The 19,944-nt window shown below is 48.8% G+C and overlaps 1 protein-coding gene across 2 annotated transcripts in view; it reads right to left on the bottom strand.

Moving 5' to 3' along the window:
* Positions 1-1,468: 1,468 nt before the first annotated feature.
* The window catches only part of erfl3 (Ets2 repressor factor like 3), a 77,278-nt gene continuing 58,802 nt past the window's right edge, over positions 1,469-19,944 (bottom strand). For both annotated transcript variants that reach the window (XM_021623653.2, XM_021623645.2), the window contains exons 3-5: positions 5,304-5,419; positions 3,987-5,143; positions 1,469-3,874 (exon numbers count right to left, since the gene is read on the bottom strand). In XM_021623653.2, coding sequence (XP_021479328.2) covers positions 3,266-3,874; positions 3,987-5,143; positions 5,304-5,419 — 1,882 coding nt within the window. In that variant the 3' untranslated portion in view covers positions 1,469-3,265. The remainder of the gene's footprint in view (positions 3,875-3,986; positions 5,144-5,303; positions 5,420-19,944) is intronic.

Here is a 19,944-nt window from a genome sequence, read left to right as displayed (position 1 = left end):
TGTATATTCAGAGTACTGCATATTCAGTGTACTGCATATTCAGAGTACTGAATATTCAGTGTACTGCATATTCAGTGTACTGCATATTCAGTGTACTACAAATGCAGTTCTTTCATGATTCTCATTATTTTCATCATTTTGTCTGTCTATTCTGTGTCGTTTGTTGTCCCTTGGTCATAACAAAACATTTGGACTTCTACCCATCCCGTTGTCTCCCTCTCCTAAGGAAGTTTACCCGCTGAGAAACAGGATATTCTTTCCCCTCGCCTACCAGAACGAATCGCTTACAAAAACATCCTGAATCTGTCATTTCCTTAAATGGCATGTTGTTTTAGTTTTTTATATCAGTTTGGAATTTCATATTTAATATATACTAGCAAAAATATAAACGCAACATGCAACGATTTCAAAGATTTTACTGAGTTACAGTTCATAGAAGGAAATCAGTCAATTGAAATAAATTCCTTTGGCCCTATTCTATGGATTTCACATAACTGGGAATACAGATAAACATCTATTCGTCACAGATACCTTAAAAAAAAGGTAGCATAGAATTGATCAGGCTGTTGATTGTGGTCTGTGGAATGTTGTCCCACTCCTCTTCAATGGCTGTGCAAAGTTGCTGGATATTGACGGGAACTGGAACACGCTGTCATACATGTCGATCCAGAGCATCCCAAACATGCTCAATGCATGACGTCTGGTGAGTATGCAGGCCATGGAAGAACTGGGATATTTTCAGCTTCCAGGAACTGTGTACAGATCCTCGCGACATGGTGCAGTGCATTATTCTGAAACATGAGGGGATGGCAGGGGATGAATGGCACGACAATGGGCCTCAGGATCTCATCACGGTATCTCTCTGCATTCAAATTGCCATCAATAAAATGTTATTGTGTTCCTTGTCCATAGCTTATGCCTGCTCATACCATAACCCCAACGCCACCATGGGGCACTCTGTTCACAACGTTGACATCAGCAAACTTCTCGTCCACACGACGCCATACACATGGTCTGCGGTTGTGAGGCCGGTTGGACGTAGAGCCAAATTTCTAAAACAACATTGGAGGTGGCTTATGGTAGAGAAATTAACATTCAATTCTCTGGTAACATCTCTGGTGGACATTCGTGCAGTCAGCATGCCAATTGCACGGTCCCTCAAAACTTGAGCCACCTGTGGCATTGTTTTATTTGACAAAATGGCACATTTTAGAGTGGCCTTTTATTGTCCCCCAGCACAAGGTGCACCCGTGTTATGATCGTGCCGTTTAATCAGCTTCTTGATATACTATACCTGTCAGGTGGACGGACTATCTTGGCAAAGGAGAAATGCTCACTAACAGGGATATAAATACATTTGTGCACAAAATTTGAGAGAAATAAGCTTTTTTTGTGTGTCTGGAAAATGTCTGGGATCTTTTATTTGGGACATGGGACCAACACTTTACATGTTGCATTTATATTTTTGTTCAGTGTATAAATATATAGTTTATACAAACGAGTGTGTATATCTCAGTTGGACTTTCTCGTTTTATATATATTTTTTATTAAGACTCTTGTAAAGAGTTTATACATGCTATAAAACAAGGCATAGAGAGGCAGTGTGTGTGCGTGTGTGTGTATATATATGTATATATGTGTGTGTGTGTGTGTCTACAGGTGTGCTTGCATATGCGGTGTTGTGTGCGTATTCTGCTGGTTTAGTTAACACTATGAGACTATGGTTGATAGAACAGGAGTAAGGGATTTGGGTGGAGCTGGTGAACTAGGATTCTGTGCAGGTGGCCCTTGCTTCTGCCCTGCCATGGGAAAGACAAGGCTAAGCTAGGATAAGCTAGGATAAGCTAACAGTTAAAAGATACTGGACCCCTCACTCTCCTTTTCCATAGGAGAGCTCTCTCCCCCTCCCGATGGTCCCCTCGCTGTTCCTCTCTGTCATCTTTATCCTCCCTTCTCTCATTTAGATCAGGATCTTTCAGGCATGGTCCACAAAAGAAAGGGAAGGAAGTAGGAGAGAGAGAGAAAAGATTACAGAAAGAGAGGAAAGTACAAAAGTGATGACAGAGGAGTGTTAGAGAGAAATAAAGTGTGTGTTGAATAGCAGTACCCTTCAGTAGCAGTCCAAGAGCAAAGCCATGTCCCAAAGTCCTGTCACTGCCCGTTTCCCCAGCAGCTGGTGTGTGTGTGTCTGTGGCATCCCTGAGTGGAGTGGCCAGTGTTGCGAGGAGGAGTCTCTGCCAGTTCACCACGACTAGGTTCCACAGCCCCCAATCGACAGCTCAACTTTCCTGTGTGTCTGTTATGGGTAAACTCCCGGTCATTTATTGGGTAAATCACCAACGCTTCGGCATCACTGTGCCTTCTTCAGGGTCATACTCTTACACCCATGCTCTCCTCCTCAGTCTTCTCTCTCTCTGTGTGTCTGATACAGGTACAGTCTTCTCTCTCTCTGTGTGTCTGATACAGGTACAGTCTTCTCTCTCTCTGTGTGTCTGATACAGGTACAGGCACTTGTAGAAGCCCCGTCTTCATACAAAAATATAATGGGAGAAATCTCATCCTCCATGTCTGCAGGGCTGTGGAGCTGGGCTGTCTGAGTTGGGGTCCCCTGAGGAGAAAGAGTCTAACCCTAGATGGGGGGGGGGGGGGGGGGGGGGGGGCAGAAGGCAAGAGATGTGGGGCAAGAGATGTGGGGCAAGAGATGTGGGGCAAGAGATGTGGGGCAAGAGATGTGAGGCAAGAGATGTGAGGCAAGAGATGTGGGGCAAGAGATGTGGGGCAAGAGATGTGGGGCAAGAGATGTGGGGCAAGAGATGTGGGGCAAGAGATGTGGGGCAAGAGATGTGGGGCAAGAGATGTGGGGCAGTGCTGGGCTGGAGGCTGGACACGAGGCTGACGGTGGGCTGGACTGGAAGCTGGCTTGGGGGTTCCATCCAGACACAAGCAGAGAGTAGCGTCCCCTCTGGTTCTGCCCCTGGTTTAAGTCACTGAGTCTGGGCTTGCTTGGACCAAAAGTCCCCTCTCTCCTCTTTTCTACAAGTCTCTGAGGGAGGGGTCTCGTTACAGTAGAAGGTGGCTTTGGGAGGAGGGTGTGGACTGCATCAGGGTTTGGAGTTTGATTAGGCCCAGGTTTAGTTTGAGTTAGGAGAGAACTGTCTGTCTGTCAGAGTGGCAGGAGGACTACAGGAGTCATTTACACTATCCTAAACCACCACTGTCTGCTAGCATTAGTGTTTCTATGTATCTCTATGTGTGTGGATCAGCATCAGCAGTCCTTGTTCTCCAGTGACAGTTGGGCGGTGGCCTGGTGCAGGTCCTGGTTCACCCCCCTCTGAGCCAACGGGAGGGAACACTCATACCCCCCCAGGGCTGGGGGACTGGGGGCGCTGCCAGCCCCGTTCTCCTGCATCCCTCCATTCTTCTCCGTCTCTCTTTCCCTCTCCTTCTCCCCTCGTACTTTCTTGTCGTCCTGCTCTTCCATGGCCTCCATTCGTTGGTCTTCACTCCAGCGCCGTTTGAAGCGCAGCTTGAGTGGAATGCACTTGGTCTGCCCCTGGGCGGGGGACTGGGGAGGGGGGGTGTCGCCTGGCTCGGCCGGCTCACTCTTCAGGGTGGGTGGTCCGCGGTGGGGGTGGGAGGTGAAGAAGGGCAGCAGGCCTGGAGGAGGGGGTGCGGGGGCCTTGAAGACATCCTCATCCAGGTCCTCGTCGTGGGGGTGTGGGTGGGAGGAGGTCCCGTTGGGGTGGTGGAGGTGAGGCCGGGGGTGTCGGGGGGAGAAGAGGTCATACTCGTAGCCCCGGTCGTCGGGGTCTTCGTCGCTGATGTCAGTCACCTCCACCTCTTCTTCTGACTCAATATCTGAGATGGGCTCCACCTACAGAGAGACAGAGAGTGTCGATATCACAGTCACAAACGTTTAGCCATCAGGATCCTCAACACATACAGTCAAACAGTTCAAAGTGACTATGTCCCCTTGTGGGTCTCACCTTGATCTTGGGCAGCCCGGTGCTGTTGAGGGAGCCGGTGGAGGAGGAGTTGGAGATGAGTCCTGACCCGCCGGCTGAGCTCAGGTCACTGCCGAAGGACAGGGAGGACCCCAGACCGGAGGACGACAGGGACCCTGAGCCCGAGGACAGTGAGCTCTGCCTGGGGTGGTGGTTCTGGCTACCGTCCCTCTGCTTCCGGCCCAATGGAGGAGGCTGCAGCTTGAACTTGAAGGGCGAGAGGTGAGGCGGCTCCTCACCCAGGTGCAGTGGGTGGTGGATGGGGTGGGGGTGGGAATGGGCCGAGTGAGGGTGGGCTGAGTGCGGGTGAGGGTGGGCTGAGTGAGGGTGAGGAGAGTGGGATTGGGACAGGGGTGATGGGTGTCGATGACTATTCAGACCTGAGCGTTCTCCTCCTCTCTCTGCTCCTCCCCTCTCGCCCAGTTCTCTCTTGTCTTGGGCGAGGCGGTGTGGCTGGGGAATGATGACGTTGGGGTAGTGGAGGAAGGCTCTGGGGCTAAGGTGGTAGTTGTAAACACTCTGGTGGTGGGCCTGCAGGTAGCGCTTCATTTCCTCAGGGTTGAAGGAGAAGTGGGAGCCCAACATGGGGGAGAGGGAGGGGGATGGGGTGTAGGGCAGGTGGGAAGAGGGGGTCAAGGACAGGGCTGGGGACAGAGGTGGGGCTATGAGCCCTGCAGCCCCAGGGCCAGGCAGGGGGGACACGGGGAAGGGGGACAAGTTGTCGGGGTGGACCCTGTGTCCCAGGGGGCCGCGGGAGCCTGGGTGGGCGTTGGGGTTCCCAGCTCCACCATACATCCTAAACAGAGACTCATGTGACAAACGGGGGTGGATCATACTCCTGTACCCTCCCCCTCCTCCCCCTGGCCCTCCTCCTCCTCCCCCACTCAGCCCTCTCTCTCCCCCCCTGTCCTCCCCTCCTCCCCCGCTGCCGTCCTCGATCTCAGAGTTGACAGAGGTCCCATCGCTGCAGTCGCTGACCGAGCCGCGAGCCATTCGCCGAGCCACGGCGCTGAACACGCCCCCGGGGCTACGCAGGTCCTCATTGGGTGAAAGCATGTCGGATGGCGTGGACGGTGGGAAGCGGAAATGAGTTCCGGCTGCGGAAGGCAATGGTGGAGCACTCTGAGGAACACCACTACCTGTTAGAGAACAGGAGAGAGAGGGAAGAGAGGAGGAGAACGGAGAGATACAATGATGAGGGGAGTAATATACATTCTAAGTAATGATATGGATTAGCACAGTCAGTGTTTAAGGATTTAGTGACGTCTGTGACACACACACACACACAGTGAGTGGTACCTGTGGAGCCCATGTCTATGAATGGGTAGTTGACCAGGACCAGTTTGTTGAAGTTGAACTTGTAGGTGAACCTCTTCCCTTTGGTCTTGTGGAGGATTCTCTTGTTGTAGTAATACCTGGTGGGGAAACAGACCAATATGGGGTCATACAGGAACTCTTCAAATGGTACCACACACAGTCATACAGGAACTCTTTAAATGGTACCACACACACAGTCATACAGGAACTCTTTAAATGGTACCACACACAGTCATACAGGAACTCTTCAAATGGTACCACACACACAGTCATACAGGAACTCTTTAAATGGTACCACACACACAGTCATACAGGAACTCTTCAAATGATACCACACACAGTCATACAGGAACTCTTTAAATGGTACCACACACACAGTCATACAGGAACTCTTCAAATGGTACCACACACACAGTCATACAGGAACTCTTCAAATGGTACCACACACACAGTCATACAGGAACTCTTCAAATGGTACCACACACACAGTCATACAGGAACTCTTCAAATGGTACCACACACAGTCATACAGGAACTCTTCAAATGGTACCACACACACAGTCATACAGGAACTCTTCAAATGGTACCACACACACAGTCATACAGGAACTCTTCAAATGGTACCACACACACAGTCATACAGGAACTCTTCAAATGGTACCACACACAGTCATACAGGAACTCTTCAAATGGTACCACACACACAGTCATACAGGAACTCTTCAAATGGTACCACACACAGTCATACAGGAACTCTTCAAATGGTACCACACACAGTCATACAGGAACTTTTCAAATGGTACCACACACACAGTCATACAGGAACTCTTCAAATGGTACCACACACAGTCATACAGGAACTCTTCAAATGGTACCACACACAGTCATACAGGAACTCTTCAAATGGTACCACACACAGTCATACAGGAACTCTTCAAATGGTACCACACACAGTCATACAGGAACTCTTCAAATGGTACCACACACAGTCATACAGGAACTCTTCAAATGGTACCACACACAGTCATACAGGAACTCTTCAAATGGTACCACACACAGTCATACAGGAACTCTTCAAATGGTACCACACACACAGTCATACAGGAACTCTTCAAATGGTACCACACACAGTCATACAGGAACTCTTCAAATGGTACCACACACAGTCATACAGGAACTCTTCAAATGGTACCACACACGGGGAAATGATTTGTTTTCAATAAACCCAGGTCTGTCATGTCCCTCCACACACAGCTAGTGAATGGTCTTATTAACTAGTATTGTGTGACGTCCACACAAAGTAGCCAGGAGAGATGGGGTGTGTGTGTGTGTTAATATATCGGCATCCGACCAAATCAGAGGCACAGTAGTTTAGTCAGGGCTTTTCTAGACCAACTGGTCACACACTCCCCTGTCCCTCTGTTAACCCTAGTCCATCTCTTTATGTACCATTCATCTAAACCCACCAATAATCACACTCCCCTGTCCCTCTGTTAACCATAGTCCATCTCTTTATGTACCATTCATCTAAACCCACCAATAATCACACTCCCCTGTCCCTCTGTTAACCCTAGTCCATCTCTTTATGTACCATTCATCTAAACCCACCAATAATCACACTCCCCTGTCCCTCTGTTAACCCTAGTCCATCTCTTTATGTACCATTCATCTAAACCCACCAATAATCACACTCCCCTGTCCCTCTGTTAACCCTAGTCCATCTCTCTATGTACCATTCATCTAAACCCACCAATAATCACACTCCCCAGTCCCTCTGTTAACCCTAGTCCATCTCTCTATGTACCATTCATCTAAACCCACCAATAATCACACTCCCCTGTCCCTCTGTTAACCCTAGTCCATCTCTCTATGTACCATTCATCTAAACCCACCAATAATCACCGCTCTGACTAACCCCACAGCCCCTCACCAACCAAACACAGCTCTGACTAACCCCACAGCCCCTCACCAACCAAACACCGCTCTGACTAACCCCACAGCCCCTCACCAACCAAACACCGCTCTGACTAACCCCACAGCCCCTCACCAACCAAACATCGCTCTGACTAACCCCACAGCCCCTCACCAACCAAACACCGCTCTGACTAACCCCACAGCCCCTCACCAACCTAACACCGCTCTGACTAACCCCACAGCCCCTCACCAACCTAACACCGCTCTGACTAACCCCACAGCCCCTCACCAACCAAACACCGCTCTGACTAACCCCACAGCCCCTCACCAACCAAACATCGCTCTGACTAACCCCACAGCCCCTCACCAACCAAACACAGCTCTGACTAACCCCACAGCCCCTCACCAACCAAACACCGCTCTGACTAACCCCACAGCCCCTCACCAACCAAACACCGCTCTGACTAACCCCACAGCCCCTCACCAACCAAACATCGCTCTGACTAACCCCACAGCCCCTCACCAACCAAACACCGCTCTGACTAACCCCACAGCCCCTCACCAACCTAACACCGCTCTGACTAACCCCACAGCCCCTCACCAACCTAACACCGCTCTAACTAACCCCACAGCCCCCTCACCAACCTAACACCGCTCTGACTAACCCCACAGCCCCCTCACCAACCTAACACCGCTCTGACTAACCCCACAGCACCTCACCAACCTAACACCGCTCTGACTAACCCCACAGCCCCTCACCAACCTAACACCGCTCTGACTAACCCCACAGCCCCTCATCAACCTAACACCGCTCTGACTAACCCCACAGCCCCTCATCAACCTAACACCGCTCTGACTAACCCCACAGCCCCCTCACCAACCTAACACCGCTCTGACTAACCCCACAGCCCCCTCACCAACCTAACACTGCTCTGACTAACCCCACAGCCCCTCACCAACCAAACACCGCTCTGACTAACCCCACAGCCCCTCACCAACCTAACACCGCTCTGACTAACCCCACAGCCCCTCACCAACCTAACACCGCTCTGACTAACCCCACAGCCCCTCACCAACCTAACACCGCTCTGACTAACCCCACAGCCCCCTCACCAACCTAACACCGCTCTGACTAACCCCACAGCCCCTCACCAACCTAACACCGCTCTGACTAACCCCACAGCCCCTCACCAACCTAACACCGCTCTGACTAACCCCACAGCCCCTCACCAACCTAACACCGCTCTGACTAACCCCACAGCCCCTCACCAACCTAACAACGCTCTGACTAACCCCACAGCCCCTCACCAACCTAACACCGCTCTGACTAACCCCACAGCCCCTCACCAACCAAACACCGCTCTGACTAACCCCACAGCCCCTCACCAACCTAACACCGCTCTGACTAACCCCACAGCCCCTCACCAACCAAACACCGCTCTGACTAACCCCACAGTCAGTGCGTGTCAGTGTGTGAGTGTGTATGTCAGTGTGCGTGTGCGTGTGTCCCCGTGTGTGTGTGTGTGTGTGTGTCAGTGTGTGAGTGTGTATGTCAGTGTGTGAGTGTGTATGTCAGTGTGTATGTCAGTGTGCGTGTGTCCCCGTGTGTGTGTGTGTGTGTGTGTGTGTGTGTGTGTGTGTGTGTGTGTGTGTGTGTGTGTCAGTGTGTGAGTGTCAGTGTATGTGTGTGTGTGTCAGTGTGTGTGTCAGTGTGTGTGTGTCAGTGTGTGTGTCAGTGTGTGTGTGAGAGGTTAGAGGTTAGGACTGCTGGTAATACAGTATGATTAGTGGTGTTCCACTACTGGTGACTGACTGCATGGGTCTGGGACAGTCCGCCAGTCAGTCAGCCAGAGTAGCTGTTATTATCTACTACGGCTGTTATTTTACCTGGAGCCTCCCACTCTTATTATGCTAAGACTTGTGGTGTCTGTGTATGGAGGCAGACTGTAGCTCTTTTTCTGTCCCTCCCTCCCTCCGCTCCCTCTCCCCTCTCTCTCTCCCTCCATCCCTCTCCCTTCCCCCCTCCGCTCCCTCTCCCCTCTCTCTCCCTCCATCCCTTCCCATCTGCTCCCTCTCCCTCCATCCCTCTCCCCTCCCCCCTCCGCTCCCTCTCCCTCCATCCCTCTCCGCTCCCTCTCACTTCTCTCTCCCTTCATCCCATCCCCTCCGCTCCCTCTCCGCTCCCTCTCCCCTCTCTCTCCCTCCATCCCTTCCCATCCATCCCTCTCCCTTCCCCTCTGCTCTCTCTCCCTCCATCCATCCCTCTCCCTTCCCCCCCTCCGCTCCCTATCCCCTCTCTCGCCCTCCATCCCTCCCTCCATCCCTCTCCTTTCCCCCCTCCGCTCCCTATCCCCTCCCTCTCCCTCCATCTCTCCCCCTCCCTCTCCCTCCATCCCTCTCCTTTCCCCCATCCGCTCCCTTTCCCCTCTCTCTCCCTCCATCCCCCCACTCCATCCCTCTCCTTTCCCCCTCCCTCTCCTTTCCCCCCTCCGCTCCCTATCCCCTCTCTCTCCCTCCATCCCTCCCCCTCCCTCTCCCTCCATCCCTCTCCTTTCCCCCCTCCGCTCCCTTTCCCCTCTCTCTCCTTTCCCCTCTCTCTCCCTCCATCCCTACCCCTCTCTCCCTCCATCCCTACCCCTCTCTCTCTCCCTCCCTCTCCCCTCTCTCTCCCCCTCCATCCCTCCCTCTCCCCTCTCTCTCTCCCTCCATCCCTCCCCCTCACTCCATCCCTCTCCCTTCCCCCCTCCGCTCCCTTTCCACTCCCTCTCCATCCCGCCCCCTCCCTCTCCATCCCCCTCCCTCTCTCGCCCTCCATCCCTCTCCCTTCCCCCCTCCGCTCCCTCTCCCCTCTCTCCATCCCGCCCCCTCCCTCTCCCCTCTCTCTCCATCCCGCCCCCTCCTTCTCCCCTCTCTCTCCATCCCTTCCCCTCCCCTCTCTCTCCATCCCTCCCCCTCCCTCTCCCCTCTCTCTCTCCATCCCTCCCCCTCCCTCTCCCCTCTCTCTCCATCCCTCCCTCTCCCTCCATCCCTCTCCCTTCCCCCCCTCCGCTCCCTCGCCCTTCTCTCTCATCCCTCCCCCTCCCTCTCCCCTCTCTCCCCCTCCCTCTCTCTCTCCCTCCATCCCTCTCCCTCCCCCCCCCTCCGCTCCCTCTCCCTCCATCCCCTCACTCTCCATCCCGCCCCCTCCCTCTCCCCATCCCGCCCCCTCCCTCTCCCCTCTCTCTCCCCTCTCTCTCCATCCCTCCCCCTCCCTCTCCCCCATCCCTCCCCCTCCCTCTCCCCCATCCCTCCCCCTCCCTCTCCCCTCTCCATCCCTCCCCCTCCCTCTCCCTCTCCCTCCATCCCTCTGCTCCCTCTCCCCTCTTTCTCCCTTCCCCCCTCCGCTCCCCCCCTCCCTCTGGATCTGATTCTCTTCCCTTCATTCCTCTATCGCATTCCATTCTTCCATCCGTCCTCTTTAATATTATCTACCGGTTTATCCCTCTTCCCTCCCTCTTTCCCTGGGGGCGATGGAGACGGAGTGGGAGACAGGACAGGCCTGCTCTGTTGAAAACATTGTTTAGGTCAGGCAGCCTCCCAGCAGTATGTCTCTCCATCTCCGACAGAGGAGAGGCACATGGTCCTACACAACTCTACCCTCTCTATCTCCTCCCTTCCTCCCTCTCTCATCACATAGTCAGAGTACGGGAATGCTTTGAAGAGCATTTGAACTCACTTCAAAAGAGAATAAAGATTCTTTGAGGGTCTGTGTTTAGCTGCCCCCCCCCCCAGCCCTGACACACTCCACACACACAAAGGTGAACACACACACCTAAAAACCTTCATCCGCTCATAATCAGATGTAACAATACCCATGTGGATTTAGACTTAGTGAGAGACTTCCAGGAAAATATGCAATGGGTTTATGGGTGCGCTATTTGTTGTATCCATGTGAGATTGTGTGTATACAGTCTGTGTGTGAGATTGTGTGTACACAGTATGTGTGTGAGATTGTGTGTACACAGTATGTGTGTGAGATTGTGTGTACACAGTATGTGTGTGAGATTGTGTGTACACAGTATGTGTGTGAGATTGTGTGTACACAGTATGTGTGTGAGATTGTGTGTACACAGTCTGTGTGTGAGATTGTGTGTACACAGTCTGTGTGTGAGATTGTGTGTACACAGTATGTGTGTGAGATTGTGTGTACACAGTATGTGTGTGAGATTGTGTGTACACAGTCTGTGTGTGAGATTGTGTGTATACAGTATGTGTGTGAGATTGTGTGTATACAGTCTGTGTGTGAGATTGTGTGTATACAGTCTGTGTGTGAGATTGTGTGTACACAGTCTGTGTGTGAGATTGTGTGTACACAGTCTGTGTGTGAGATTGTGTGTATACAGTATGTGTGTGAGATTGTGTGTACACAGTATGTGTGTGAGATTGTGTGTACACAGTATGTGTGTGAGATTGTGTGTACACAGTATGTGTGTGAGATTGTGTGTACACAGTATGTGTGTGAGATTGTGTGTACACAGTATGTGTGTGAGATTGTGTGTACACAGTATTTGTGTGAGATTGTGTGTACACAGTATGTGTGTGAGATTGTGTGTATACAGTATGTGTGTGAGATTGCAGGACAGGGATTACACCCACAATTACAAACAACTAAACTGGCTGATCAGACAAAGCAGAGAAGTAGGCACACACCAAATAGAGAGAGATGAGAGAGAGAGAGAACAGAGGGATGGGTCATTTCCTGGAAAATGTCATCAAGAATGTGCTGTGGAATTCCCAGAGTTGATGGAGAGAGGAGAGAGGACAGAGGGATCAGAGATGAGAGGAGAAGAGAGGACAGGGGGATCAGAGATGAGAGGAGAAGAGAGGACAGAGGGATCAGAGATGATAGAGAAGAGGGGACATAAGGATCAGAGAAGAGAGGACAGATGGATCAGAGATGAGAGGAGAAGAGAGGACAGAGGGATCAGAGATGAGAGGAGAAGAGAAGACATAAGGATCAGAAATGAGAGGAGAAGAGAGGACATAAGGATCAGAGATGAGCGGAGAAGAGAGGACAGAGGGATCAGAGATGAGAGGAGAAGAGAGGACAGGGGGATCAGAGATGAGAGGAGAAGAGAGGACAGAGGGATCAGAGATGAGAGGAGAAGAGAGGACATAAGGATCAGAGATAAGGAGAAGAGAGGACAGAGGGATCAGAGATGAGAGGAGAAGAGAGGACAGAGGGATCAGAGATGAGAGAAGAAGAGAGGACAGAGGGATCAGAGATGAGAGGAGAAGAGAGGACAGAGGGATCAGAGATAAGGAGAAGAGAGGACAGAGGGATCAGAGATGAGAGGAGAAGAGGGGACAGATGGATCAGAGATGAGAGGAGAAGAGAAGACAGAGGGATCAGAGATAAGGAGAAGAGAGGACAGAGGGATCAGAGATGAGAGGAGAAGAGGGGACAGAGGGATCAGAGATGAGAGGAGAAGAGGGGACAGATGGATCAGAGATGAGAGGAGAAGAGAGGACAGAGGGATCAGAGATGAGAGGAGAAGAGAGGACAGAGGGATCAGAGATGAGAGAAGAACAGAGGACAGATGAGAGGAAGAGAAAGTAGGGGAAATTTGAATCCTCTTAACAGTGACCCTGGTCTAACCATCCTTCTAGCCATTTAGCTGCCCTGTCTATTGGAACTCTTCATACTGTCAGTTTCAAAGCAATATGGCTGCTTGATACAGAGTCATCTGTTCTCCAGAGTACAACAGCGACTCTCTCTACACACACACCATCTATTGTCATATAGCTGCTCCCTCTCAACACACATACCATCTATTGTCATATAGCTGCTCTCTCTACACCCACACCATCTATTGTCATATAGCTGCTCCCTCTCAACACCCACACCATCTATTGTCATATAGCTGCTCTCTCTACACCCACACCATCTATTGTCATATAGCTGCTCTCTATACACCCACATACCATCTATTGTCATATAGCTGCTCCCTCTCAACACCCACACCATCTATTGTCATATAGCTGCTCTCTCTACACCCACACCATCTATTGTCATATAGCTGCTCTCTCTACACACACATACCATCTATTGTCATATAGCTGCTCTCTCTACACCCACACCATCTATTGTCATATAGCTGCTCTCTCTACACCCACACCATCTATTGTCATATAGCTGCTCCCTCTCAACACACATACCATCTATTGTCATATAGCTGCTCTCTATAAACACACACCATCTATTGTCATATAGCTGCTCCCTCTCAACACACATACCATCTATTGTCATATAGCTGCTCCCTCTCAACACACATACCATCTATTGTCATATAGCTGCTCTCTATAAACACACCACCATCTATTGTCATACAGCTGCTCTCTATAAACACACACCATCTATTGTCATATAGCTGCTCTCTATAAACACACATACTATCTATTGTCATACAGCTGCTCTCTATAAACACACACCATCTATTGTCATATAGCTGCTCCCTCTCAACACACATACCATCTATTGTCATATCGCTGCTCTCTCTACACACACACCATCTATTGTCATATAGCTGCTCTCTATAAACACACACCATCTATTGTCATATAGCTGCTCTCTATAAACACACACCATCTATTGTCATATCGCTGCTCTCTATACACACACACACACACACACACACACCATCTATTGTCATATCGCTGCTCTCTCTACACACACACCATCTATTGTCATATAGCTGCTCTCTATAAACACACACCATCTATTGTCATATAGCTGCTCTCTATAAACACACACCATCTATTGTCATATCGCTGCTCTCTATACACACACACACCATCTATTGTCATATCGCTGCTCTCTATACACACACACCATCTATTGTCATATAGCTGCTCCCTCTCAACACACACACCATCTATTGTCATATAGCTGCTCCCTCTCAACACACATACCATCTATTGTCATATAGCTGCTCCCTCTCAACACACATACCATCTATTGTCATATAGCTGCTCCCTCTCAACACACATACCATCTATTATCATACAGCTGCTCTCTATAAACACACATACCATCTATTGTCATATAGCTGCTCCCTCTCAACACACATACCATCTATTGTCATATAGCTGCTCTCTCTACACACACACCATCTATTGTCATATAGCTGCTCCCTCTCAACACACATGCAATCTATTATCATACAGCTGCTCTCTATAAACACACACCATCTATTGTCATATCGCTGCTCTCTATACACACACACACACCATCTATTGTCATATAGCTGCTCTCTATAAACACACACCATCTATTGTCATATTGCTGCTCTCTATACACACACACACACACACACACACCATCTATTGTCATATAGCTGCTCTCTATAAACACACACCATCTATTGTCATATCGCTGCTCTCTATACACACACACACACCATCTATTGTCATATAGCTGCTCTCTATAAACACACACCATCTATTGTCATATCGCTGCTCTCTATACACACACACACACCATCTATTGTCATATAGCTGCTCTCTATAAACACACACCATCTATTGTCATATCGCTGCTCTCTATACACACACACCATCTATTGTCATATAGCTGCTCTCTATAAACACACACCATCTATTGTCATATCGCTGCTCTCTATACACACACACACACCATCTATTGTCATATAGCTGCTCTCTATAAACACACACCATCTATTGTCATATCGCTGCTCTCTATACACACACACACACACCATCTATTGTCATATCGCTGCTCTCTATACACCCACACCATCTATTGTCATATAGCTGCTCTCTCTACACCCACACCATCTATTGTCATATCGCTGCTCTCTATACACACACACCATCTATTGTCATATAGCTGCTCTCTCTACACCCACACCATCTATTGTCATATCGCTGCTCTCTATACACACACACCATCTATTGTCATATCGCTGCTCTCTATACACCCACACCATCTATTGTCATATAGCTGCTCTCTCTACACCCACACCATCTATTGTCATATCGCTGCTCTCTATAAACACACACCATCTATTGTCATATCGCTGCTCTCTCTACACCCACACCATCTATTGTCATAAAGCTGCTCTCTCTACACCCACACCATCTATTGTCATATCGCTGCTCTCTATACACACACACCATCTATTGTCATATAGCTGCTCTCTATACACTCACACCATCTATTGTCATATAGCTGCTCTCTATACACCCACACCATCTATTGTCATATAGCTGCTCTCTATACACCCACACCATCTACTGTCATATAGCTGCTCTCTATACACCCACACCATCTATTGTCATATAGCTGCTCTCTCTACACCCACACCATCTATTGTCATATAGCTGCTCTCTATACACCCACACCATCTATTGTCATATCGCTGCTCTCTATACACCCACACCATCTATTGTCATATCGCTGCTCTCTATACACACACACACACACAATCTATTGTCATATCGCTGCTCTCTATACACCCACACCATCTATTGTCATATCGCTGCTCTCTATACACACACACACACACCATCTATTGTCATATCGCTGCTCTCTATACACCCACACCATCTATTGTCATATCGCTGCTCTCTATACACACACACACACACACACAATCTATTGTCATATCGCTGCTTTCTATACACACACACACCATCTATTGTCATATCGCTGCTCTCTATAAACACACACACACCATCTATTGTCATATCGCTGCTCTCTATAAACACACACACACAATCTATTGTCATATCGCTGCTCTCTATACACACACACACACACAACATCTATTGTCATATAGCTGCTCTCTATACACACACACACAATCTATTGTCATATCGCTGCTCTCTATACACACACACACACACACACCACATCTATTGTCATATCGCTGCTCTCTATACACACACACAACATCTATTGTCATATAGCTGCTCTCTATACACACACAACATCTATTGTCATATCGCTGCTCTCTATACACACACACACACACCATCTATTGTCATATCGCTGCTCTCTATACACACACACACACACCACATCTATTGTCATATAGCTGCTCTCTATACACACACACACATCTATTGTCATATCGCTGCTCTCTATACACACACACACACACCACATCTATTGTCATATCGCTGCTCTCTATACACACACACACACACACACACCATCTATTGTCATATCGCTGCTCTCTATACACACACACACACACACCACATCTATTGTCATATAGCTGCTCTCTATACACACACACACATCTATTGTCATATCGCTGCTCTCTATACACACACACACACCACATCTATTGTCATATCGCTGCTCTCTATACACACACACACACAACATCTATTGTCATATAGCTGCTCTCTATACACACACACACATCTATTGTCATATCGCTGCTCTCTATACACACACACACACCACATCTATTGTCATATCGCTGCTCTCTATACACACACACAACATCTATTGTCATATAGCTGCTCTCTATACACACACACAACATCTATTGTCATATAGCTGCTCTCTATACACACACACAACATCTATTGTCATATAGCTGCTCTCTATACACACACACAACATCTATTGTCATATAGCTGCTCTCTATACACACACACAACATCTATTGTCATATAGCTGCTCTCTATACACACACACACAACATCTATTGTCATCTAGCTGCTCTCTATACACACACACAACATCTATTGTCATATAGCTGCTCTCTATACACACACACAACATCTATTGTCATATAGCTGCTCTCTATACACACACACAACATCTATTGTCATATAGCTGCTCTCTATACACACACACAACATCTATTGTCATATAGCTGCTCTCTATACACACTAGAGTTCGACCGATTACGATTTTTCAACGCCGACACCGATTATTGGAGGACCAAAAAGGCTGATGCCGATTAATCGGCCGATTTAAAAATAAAATTTTTTGTAATAATGACAATTACAACATTACTGAATTAACACTTATTTTAACTTAATCTAATACGTCAATAAAAATCAATTTAGCCTGAAATAAATAATGAAGCATGTTCAATTTGGTTTAAATAATGTAAAAACAAAGTGTTGGAGAAGAAAGTAAAAGTGCAATATGTGCCATGTAAGAAAGCTAACGTTTAAGTTTCTTGCTCAGAACATGAGAACATATGAAAGCTGGTGGTTCCTTTTAACATGAGTCTTCAATATTCCCAGGTAAGAAGTTTTAGGTTGTAGTTATTATAGGAATTATAGGACTATTTCCCTCTATACCATTTGTATTTCATTAACCCTTGACTATTATTGGATGTTCTTATAGGCACTTTAGTATTGTCAGTGTAACAGTATAGCTTCCGTCCCTCTCCTCGCTCCTCCCTGGGCTCGAACCAACAACACAACGACAACAGCCACCATCGAAGCAGCGTTACCCATGCAGAGCAGGGGAACAACTACTAGAAGGCTCAGAGCGAGTGACGTTTGAAACGCTATTAGCGCGCGCTAACTAGCCAGCCATTTCACTTCGGTTACACCAGCCTCATCTCGGGAGTTGATAGGTTTGAAGTCATAAACAGCGCAATGCTTGACGCACAACGAAGAGCTGCTGGCAAAACGCACGAAAGTGCTGTTTGAATGAATGTTTACGCGCCTGCTTCTGCCTACCACCGCTCAGTCAGATACTTAGATACTTGTATGCTCAGTCAGATTATATGCAACGCAGGACACGCTAGATAATATCTAGTAATATCATCAACCATGTGTAGTTAACTAGTGATTTATGTTCCTAGACCAGTTAACCCACTGTTCCTAGGCCGCCATTGAACATAAGAATGTGTTCTTAACTGACTTGCCTAGTTAAATAAAGGTTAAATAAAATATTTTAAAAATCGGCACCCAAAAATGCAGATTTCCGATTATAAAGAAAACTTGAAATCGGCCCCAATTAATCTGCCATTGTGATTAATCAGTTGACCTCTAACACACACACACACACAATCTATTGTCATATAACTGCTCTCTGGCTCTCTTTCCCTACACACGGACAGGCACGGACACACACATTGTAGTGCAGTAACTAGGCACTGACTGTAACAGGAAGTCAGGATAACAACGCCCTCCATGAGTCCCTGTTTATTTTCTGCCTCTCGTCACACCAGCTGCTCACACTCAGGTGTGTGGCCTTATGCACGTGAGACCGAACACTACTGGAAAACCTGGTTTGTGTGACCAGTGTTGGTGGGTGGCTAAACTGTAGTGTGTGTGTGTGTGTGTGTGTGTAAAGATGAGGGTCTGGCTAGGCTGGTCACGTGCTCTAAGGGTGTGTGTGTGTGTGTGTGTGTGTGTGTGTGTGTGTGTGTGTGTGTAAAGATGAGGGTCTGGCTAGGCTGGTCACATGCTTTAAGGGTGTGTGTGTGTGGAGATGAGGATCTATCTGGAGTCTGATTAGGCCAGTCACATGCTCTGTGGGCACAAGCGTGTGGTCAAGTGTACTCTGGGTGTGTGCGGCTCGTGTGTGCTCTGCCCGCACAGCAAATAAAAGACTCATTCTATCCTGGACAATGAGATGTGTACACACACCACACACACACGGGACTATAAATGTACAACACACTTAACACAAACTCATACAGTCACCCGCCCTCCTCTCCCTAGTTCTCTCTATACAATAGGCTCTGTTGTAAGGCCGGGACTCCTGACCTAGTCACAGTCCTAGTCACAGTGGTGTCACAGCAGTTCTGCTCAATCAAACACACACGGAGTGAACACGATCGGTGTGTGTGTGAGATGGGGGAGGGGTATCCTACGGCGCCTGATGGTAATCTTTGCCAGCTGTGGTGAATGCAACCTCTAACCTCTGACCTGTATGAGCTGCTAACAGTCAACATCATGACCCCATCAGAGGCCCAGACCACAACATGGTACTGGGACCAGAGAGAGAGACCCAGGGCTTCACTGTGCGACTGCTATCTTGGTTTACTCCCATAGCCCTCCAACCAGTACACTGATGCCATTGTCCACTCTCCCTCTCCACCCCTCTCTCTCTCTGAGCACTGGGTGGAGAGGGGATCCACACTGGGACTGGGGCTACAGAGCACAATCATGTCTATGGGATGGGTTTACCTCCAAGTGCTGTGAACCAGTCGCTCTATCACTGTGATTAATATCTCTGACAGAGTACTGTTCATACATTTCACTCAGAGCAACAACAATAAATAAATCATCCATGATCAACTCCCTTTGGCACTTTGTTCAATTCAAGCAAGCACGCACACACACGCGCACGCGCACGCACACACACACACACACACACACACACACACACCTCGTTTGACACCGGAGCGGTATGTGAGGTCATGGGTCTGCTACCACAACAAACCCTCTCAAGATTCACATCAATAGCAATGTGGGAAGAGGATTGATGGCACTAAAGACCAATAAAACACACATTGTAGCAACCCCATCCCCATATGGAACACATGACAGAGAGGGCCACCTTGCTCCACACATATGGAAGAAATCTGGAGACCAAAGTCAGTGTGGTACCCAGGACTTCAGCTGGAGTTAACTTACACACACTCTCTCGCACACACAGTTCAAACGCATGTTTTCAAGCCCCTGCACTTCAATCACCCAGGCCCATGATCTTACAGTTTCC

The sequence above is a fragment of the Oncorhynchus mykiss genome, chromosome 2, assembly GCF_013265735.2.
Source record: "Oncorhynchus mykiss isolate Arlee chromosome 2, USDA_OmykA_1.1, whole genome shotgun sequence".
Taxonomy (NCBI): domain Eukaryota; kingdom Metazoa; phylum Chordata; class Actinopteri; order Salmoniformes; family Salmonidae; genus Oncorhynchus; species Oncorhynchus mykiss.
This window is presented reverse-complemented; position numbering and strand designations above follow the sequence as displayed.